This window comes from Arachis stenosperma, chromosome 3, assembly GCF_014773155.1.
Source record: "Arachis stenosperma cultivar V10309 chromosome 3, arast.V10309.gnm1.PFL2, whole genome shotgun sequence".
NCBI lineage: Eukaryota > Viridiplantae > Streptophyta > Magnoliopsida > Fabales > Fabaceae > Arachis > Arachis stenosperma.
In genome coordinates this window covers 31,287,413-31,295,616 of record NC_080379.1, presented here as the reverse complement: position 1 = coordinate 31,295,616, position 8,204 = coordinate 31,287,413, and the positions used below count along the sequence as shown (strand labels likewise).

Genomic DNA, 8,204 nt, shown 5'->3' with positions numbered 1-8,204 from the left:
TTATTATGTATGAAGTTGGTTTGTGTAAATGTTTTACATCATTTTAAGAGTAATGATTGCTTCCCCTAGTAATATAACGCATACATTATTATATGAACTTTTAAAAGATTAGTTAAAAGTACAATTTATTAAAAGTTAATCATTTCTATGTTCCTTCCAAAAATTATAATACTTTTATCATAAAGTTAAAAAAAATCAGTATTTTAAATATGGAATTATTTCTAAATGTGAAATTTGGATTACCTCTTGTAATAGTAGTAGTAGAACATGAATTTATAAAATCGGAACAAGAAGTTGTATGAGATCTTCTTGCTTGGACTTACATCTATATAGAAATAAAAGTGTACTTATAAGAGATTTTAATGTTCAAGTCAGAAACAATTTAAGAGATATAAAGATTAAGGATAGTCAAATAAATATAACAAACTTTGAGCATATGTTAAGTTATTTATAGTGTTTATGAAAGTGAATCTGCTAAAATCCTTATAAATTTGTGTGGGATATATGATAAGGATTTTTTTTCTTAACTAAAATAAAAAAAATTACTTTCTAAAACAAAACAAAAAAAGACATTATTTACTAGAATATAATTTTTTTTAGACTTGTTATATATACAAGTTTTTTTGGCATACAAGTCTATACAAGTCAACTACCCAAGTCTAACAAAAACAGCTCTCAATTTAATTAAAGAGTGTGTAAACACGCGCTTCCTCAATTTTGAATAACGCGAAATGAGAAACGGTTTTTCTTCAACGTTTATATTTCATGTTCTTCCTCCTGCTCCTTCTCCTTCTTCTTTGCATTCCTCCTCATTTTTCTTCGCATTGGTTCCTCTTCTTTGCGTTTTCAACTTCATCATAGTTTTTTTTATTATTGTTATTATTGCTGCATTTTTTTCCTTCTCCTCTTTCTATTGATATGTATTTTTTCTTTTTTTATTTGATTTTTTCTCTCAAAAAGAATTATAAGAAAACGAAATAAGAAGATAAGGAAGAAGAAGCAGTAGAAAATGAGAATGAGAAAGAGAAAGAGTTTTGAATTATGCAGAATTTATCAGAATAAAAATACACCTAAATATCTTTGTGTTACACCTAAATATCTTTGTGTTACATCAAAATTAGCTACAAATACAGAAAAATGTTTCCTCTAATGCTGCATTTTTTTTCTTTTTTTCCCCTTATTTCTTTCTTTCTTTTAGTTAAATGAATGTAAATTCATCCTCTTCCAAGTAATTTTGCAGCATTATGTGTTTCTTCTTCTTCTTTGTTTGATTTTTTTTGTTTTTATTCTTGTTAAGAGAGTAAAACAAGAAAAAAAATTGAGAAGGTAAAACAAAAAGAAAAAGAAGATGGTGATGATGATGATGATAAAAAAAAGCAGTAAAAAATGAGGAACAAGAAGAGGAAGAGTTTTGAATTATGCAGAGCTTATCAGAATAAAAATACACCCAAATATATTCGTGTTACACGCAAAAATCTGTGTTACACGCAAAAATCTGTGTTACACCCAAATATCTTTGTGTTACACCCAAATTTGCTATAAATACAGAAAATATTTCCTCTAATACTGCATTTTTTTCTTCTTTTTTTCCTTATTTCTTTCTTTCTTTTAGTTAAATGAATATAAATTCATCCTCTTCCAAGTAATTTTGCAGCTTTATGTATTTCTTCTTCTTCTTTATTTGATTTTTTTGTTTTTATTCTTATTAAGAGAGTAAAACAAGAAAAAACTTGAGAAGGTAAAACAAAAAGGAAAAGATGAATAAGAAAAAAAAGAAGAAGATAGTGATGATGACAAAAAAAGAAGCAGTAGAAGATGGGGAGGAGGAAGAGAAAGAGTTTTGAATTATGCAAAACTTATCAGAATAAAAATACACCCAAAATTATTAAAATACACCCAAATTTGCTACAAATACAGAAAAATATTTCTTTTAATGCTAGATTTTTTCTTCTGAATTGAACCACACCTCAGCCACTTGATTAGATTAAAAGCAATAAAAGGAGGAGAAGAAATTTCAATGAAAAAAGAAGGAAGAAGAGGAGGAGGAGGAAGAGGTGATGTTGATGACGACGACAACGAAAAAAACAACGCGCAAGACGTGCAGCAACAACAAAAAGAAAAACATGCAGTAATGGTACCTCTCCCTAACATGACGCATTTTGACGAGTGAGTATAGGGGGTTTCGGCTATCATCCCTATTGTCAAAGGCAAAACCGTGAGGCCTTGTGTGCCAAAGCAGACAATATCGTGCTAGCGGGTGGTCTGGGCTGTTATAGGATAGTATTAGAGCCGGAACCCAGATCGATGTACCAGCAAGGGCGCTGGGCTCCCTTAGTGGGGTGGATTGTAAGGCCCACATCGGTTGGGGAGGGGAATGAAGCATGCCTTATAAGGGTGTGGATATCTCTCCCTAGTATGACGCGTTTTGACGAGTGAGTGTGGGGGGTTTCGGCTATCATCCCTATCGTCAAAGGCAAAATCGTGAGGCCTTGTGTGACAAAGCAGACAATATCGTGCTAGCGGGTGATCTGGGCTATTACACGCGTGAATATAAATGACTTGTAAAGACTTGTATGAAAAAAACGCTTGTATGTGGAGAATAATTCTTTTTTTTTCTAGGGTTTGCATGTAGATTATCTAGGGGGAGGCAATCTGGTCCAACTCGCTTAGGGCTTAAACAGTTTAGGTGGTTGATCATGTTATTCGCCTATGGTCTAAAAGTTGATATCTATATTTGAACTTGAATTTGTCTATAAATTCTAATTCGATACTTCTTTGATCTATTTTTTAATTTAATAAGTGTGATTAAAAATAAAACAATAAGATTATAATTAATATAACATACTATTAAAATTAATTTAAATATATATATCATTTTTAGTTCCTTAAAGTGCACATGAGTCGGGTGAAAACCATGTTCATTTTGACTCGGACCCGACCTGAAATAATGATCGAGTCTATTTTTGAGATCCTTACCCGACCTTAGACCTAATGAAATCACACCAAATTAATCCAAAAAATGTTCGAGATTGGGACGGACCATGTGCACCCTTAAATACTACACAAATCATCAATTTTTAAATATTATATAATTAATAAATACTACTTATCCTTTAAAATTTTGGTTTTTAGTCAATTTTTTCATTTAAATAATATTATTTAATTAATTTAAATATCTATTTTTATAAAAAAATATTTATTTTTTATGAGAAATTAAATAATAAACAATTTTTAAAAATACCTAATTTCACTGTATATAATTATTGCAAGGACATCAATAATTCTCTTGTAAGGAGGGACAACAAATCCCTAGCTTTATTAAAATATTTTCCAATATAACCACACTAGTGCCGGGATAGAGAATAATACAAAAGATACAAATAAAAAATATATGTCTAAAATTAAAATTACTCATTAAAATCATATAAAGTTATACATCTAAAATGCCAAAAAAATAATTTTAGATGTGTGATTTTTAAATTTTGAATGTAAAAAATATGTAACTTTAAGATTTTAAATGTGTTGTTTTTGGATTTTGAATTTATAATTTTACATAATTTTTACACGATCTAATTAACTTAGTTCTATGAAGTATAGATACTTTACTGAGTTGTCATATTCGTGTATCGAATACATTTTAAATACGATACTCATTGATATTCGTCTGACATGTGTATTTTTGGTGACCAACTATATCTTAATAAAAATAATTTTTTTTCGAACATTTTGGATACATTTAAATACTCAAAATTCAATTCTCTTATCGATCAGGCGACACCCGGATTTGAACTGGGGAAAAAGGATTTGCAGTCTTCCGCCTTACCGCTCGGCCATGCCGCCAAAACGATATATATATGAGAATACCCTTTTTTTATTGAAAAAGAGATATGCACTTTGATCGACAAACGTAATAATGGAAGGACAAAACGGAACCGTTAACTATACAATTCCTGAACAATTCTTGAAATCGAAATGAGAAGATGGTTTTGTCGTTATGAGATAAAAAAATGCAATTTGATACAAAATTTATCAATATTGCTTTTTTTATTCAAAAAACCTTCTCCATTTTAATTATAACAGTAACTGTCAGTATATTACGTATTCACGTGTCAGTGTCCAATTTTATTCTTAATCTATATTTTTAAAATAAATTTAAAAATAGTATATATTATTATTTATTAAAATAAATATTTTATATAATTAAAAATATTAAAAATAAATAAAATTAATTTATATTTTAATATTAATAAAATATTAAAATATTATTATAATTTATTTAAAAAATATTTTATATTGTATATATATACTAGCTAGCTCTTATAAAAATTTAAAATTCATATATCACTCCACGTCTTGTGTTACATAACCGTGTCCAAATATGTACCGTACACCTCTAATAATGAACTGGTATCACTATAAATAAGTGAGTTCATTGCAAGCATCGATCACTCCCACATCTATTCTCTTGCTTATTATATTATATATAAAAATGGAGTTCCGATGTGCTGTTGCTATGCTTTTCTGTGTAAGTTTTCGTATTCTTTTGCTTTTTAATTTGGCTTATATATTCGTCAAAAAGAGTATATATAATAGTCCTTCATTCACTCATATTTTACCCTCACTGCGGGAAAATATCTATATATTTCACTTTCTATATCTCTTACCACAACTTTAGACCAACTTTCTTCATCCAAAACATTTATTTAATTTGGCTTTCACTGTTAACAATATTATAGTCAAGATTAAATAAAATCAAGTAAAATATTAAGGCAGTGATGAGGTAACAAGAACTGTAGCAGGCTGATTCCTTAAACAAGGAGTATATATGTATGCGTATATAAGTAATTGGCTTTTCCAAAAATACAGTTTAAGAGAGTTACGTTTACATGCACATGCTATCTTGCATGTAATGATGGTGATTATAATATGTTAATGTTGTAAGTGTGAAGAGTGTTGAAATTAGTCTCATATAAAAGAAAGTAAGAAAGAGTGAGTAATTTATAAGACGAGAAACTCATTAACTGATTACATGGTAGCTATATAGTTTTAGCAACATTTAAAGTGTTATTAAAATAAATAATATTTTAATTTAAAAGATAAAAATCAGAAAGTTATCAAAATGTAAAAAATTATAACTTTAATTTTAAAATAATTTTTAAATATTACTTATGTTGTTTAACCATCATAGCCATTATAATTATAGCCACCATAATAATTATGATATCTTATGTTTGGAAGAAATGATACGGTGCAGCTTGCTTTTGCAATAGGAAGCCGTGGGCGAGAATTGATACCTGACGAAGATTACTGGCAAGCAGTTTGGCCAAACACTCCAATTCCTAACACTCTCAAGGAGCTTTTAAAGCCTGGAGCCCAAGGTCCATATAACTCCTCAATTATACAGTCACATATTAGAGTTAGTTATGGATTATGGTTATGAGAACCAATCTTAGTCGACTGATCCAATTTGATTAATTAAAAATTGTTTGTCAAATTAGTCGGATTCAAAATAAAAGAATAAACTAATTGATGAAACAGGTATGATTTTTTAATTGTTAACCAACTAAAAATAATAAATTTATTATTTTATTATATTTAATTTAAATATAGGTAAATTTTAATTAAATCTTAAACCTTTAATTATATGGATTCGGTGATACCACAGATGTGGTTTTTAGAACTTGGTATAGATCTAACAAATTTCCACCTAATCTGCTCCACATGCACACCCCTGTCAATTCTTTTATGAATGATTAATAGGGTAGAATTATCCTAAAATAAGAGTTTTTTGTATGATAATGCGTGCAGATTCTGAAATAAATGATGTTCCGATGAAAGTGGACGACACACAGTACCCAAAAACGTTCTTCTTCGAATATGAGCTATTTCCTGGGAAAAAGATGAACATGAAGTTCAGCAAAATCCCGTTTGCTCAACCATACGGAGTATATACATGGGGCAAAGTAATTAAAGACCTCGAAAAAGAGTCCTTCACCTTTGAGGATGCTTGCGTAAGAGAAGCCGGCAAGGGCGAGGACAAGTACTGTGCAAAATCCTTATCAACTTTGATCGGTTTCGCCGTTTCCAAGTTGGGAAAGAACATTCAACCGTTTTCAAGTTCTTTCTTGGACAAGCAGAGTGACTACACCATAGAGGGAGTGCACAATCTTGGAGACAAGGCTGTTATGTGTCACAGGCTCAATTTTCAAAGCACCGTCTTTTATTGTCACGAAATCCATGGAACCACCGCATACATGGTTCCAATGGTGGCAGCCGACGGCAGGAGAACTCAGGCGTTAGCGGTTTGCCACCACGACACTTCCGGCATGAATGCGGAGGTTCTTTATGAAATGCTGAAAATCAAGCCTGGAACAGAGACTGCTTGCCACTTCCTTGGAAACAAGGCAGTTATGTGGGTTCCCAACATGGCTGTCAATAGTGTCTACAATAATGCCAATATGGCAAGTTAATTAACTATGCCTTTCTTGAAGCCTTTTGGGTTTTACTATAATTAAATAATAAACCCAAGTAATGTTGAACTCTCTACTTGTACTGTTGAAGCTCTAAACTACATGTGCGCCCATAATTAGATGTAATGGAATTGTGCAGTATATATGATTATATGCTGCTCAATTTTAATGTCTATCTTCTTGTTTGATATGAACTTTCAATATCATATCTACATGGTAAGTAGTCGACATCCAGAAACAACTCTTTTAAATGTTCATAATGGATAAAAACCTGGTTTAATAGTTTGATCAACAAAAAAAAAAAAATATTCTATAAAAGTTATAAAAGTTAGAAGCAAAAATAGTGGACCAAGTTTAACAAGACCCTGGTTGTTAAAAATTCCTTTGTTAAGAATATTGCGTCATATAAGCCTAACGAAATACCCTCCACGTACTATTCTTATGTAGCCGCTTCCCTAACGTGAATGCCATCTCCTCGCGTCACCGTTTCCTGAAGTTCCACGTCGAGGTACCACATAAGAGTTGCGGCGGAGGGTATAGCGGCAGCGTGATAAACAATTGATGACGAAGTACCGACGATATAATAAGAGGGGATAAAATGGGGCTTCACGTTAATGAAGTGGTTATAAATTAAAAATTCTGTTTTTAAAATTTTAAAATTTTATTTTTAATGATTTTGAAAAGTTTTTCAAATAAATTAGCTAGTATTCTAGTTGCCCATCCAGCGAAATTATTTATAAAAAATAAGTTTTGATTAATTATTAATTGTGAAAAAATTAAAAAACAATACTAGGGACAGTAACATTTGTGATTGGTAGCCATCAATTAGCCATCAATGATAATTTGATGGTGTGAGATTGGTGTGAAATTTTATCCAATAGCTCACCTTTCTCTATTGGTTACATGCTAGCCAAAATACAATAAAATTACTGGTTCCTAAACTTTTCCAAAATGAAGAACAAAAATAGAATTGAATCTTATTTCAAATATTAAGTGTAAATTTAAATTAAAATAAATATTAAAAATAATTTTTAAAAATTTCAAAAATATCAAAAACGAAAAAACATACTTAACTCATTAAAATAAAAAGGACTAGTATTAAAACAAGTTAACCACAAATCATATAAAGTACTGTTGTTTAAAATGTATTACTACTCTACCTATGATAGCCTGAACGAAAATTCTTCAAAATTTGACGTAGATCATCATAAATGAAATTTATATTGATATTCTCGATATATTGCAGCAGCAGGATATTAGTCTTACCGCTGAAAATTACGGGCAAGAGCTATGGAAGATGTTCAACAAACTATGGATATTGCCTTGTATTTTTGAGACAGAAAAACGTGTCAGAAAGGAAGAGAAAATGACTAAACGAGAACTGGAGAGAAAGAAAAGAGTGCTAGGTTACTATTACAAATGTTGCTCAGTTCCAATCACACTAACCCAATTTCATGTTCAACCGCTCGTTTTTGTGGTTAGCCCAACTTTTAAAAACAACAGTTTCTGAGCCCAATTTCAATGCTTATGTTTTTTTTATATTCATGGGCTCTTGAAAAATTATGTACCCTTTTAATATTTCACATTATCTATCGCTTCTTGTTTCGATATACAAAGTCAGAGGGTTAATACCCAAAAAAAAAAGGCAGAGGTTAATGTATAGGACTGGAAACTGTTCAATTCAGTACATGAAACTGTTTAATTCATCTAAAAAACGCCGAAAATTTTATTGTT

General features: G+C 30.4%; 1 protein-coding gene and 1 non-coding gene across 2 annotated transcripts; one reads left to right on the top strand and one right to left on the bottom strand.

The window, feature by feature from the left end:
• Positions 1-3,769: 3,769 nt before the first annotated feature.
• TRNAC-GCA (transfer RNA cysteine (anticodon GCA)) lies at positions 3,770-3,840 on the bottom strand. Its single transcript has one exon. It is a non-coding gene; the product is annotated as a tRNA-Cys (tRNA).
• Positions 3,841-4,339: 499 nt separating this feature from the next.
• LOC130968657 (unknown seed protein USP-like) lies at positions 4,340-6,664 on the top strand. Its single transcript, XM_057894048.1, has 3 exons — positions 4,340-4,525; positions 5,255-5,378; positions 5,809-6,664. Exons 1-3 carry the CDS (start codon positions 4,490-4,492, stop codon positions 6,468-6,470), a joined length of 822 nt encoding a protein of 273 aa, XP_057750031.1. The 5' UTR covers positions 4,340-4,489; the 3' UTR covers positions 6,471-6,664.
• The last annotated feature ends 1,540 nt before the right edge of the window (positions 6,665-8,204 follow it).

Excerpts from the sequence above, each read along its gene's own strand:
- LOC130968657 (XM_057894048.1), top strand. The coding sequence starts at position 4,490 with ATGGAGTTCCGATGTGCTGTTGCTATGCTTTTCTGT. Across the intron at positions 4,526-5,254 it reads CTGTTGCTATGCTTTTCTGT|CTTGCTTTTGCAATAGGAAG; the intron begins GTAAGTTTTCGT and ends GATACGGTGCAG. Across the intron at positions 5,379-5,808 it reads TTTAAAGCCTGGAGCCCAAG|ATTCTGAAATAAATGATGTT; the intron begins GTCCATATAACT and ends TAATGCGTGCAG.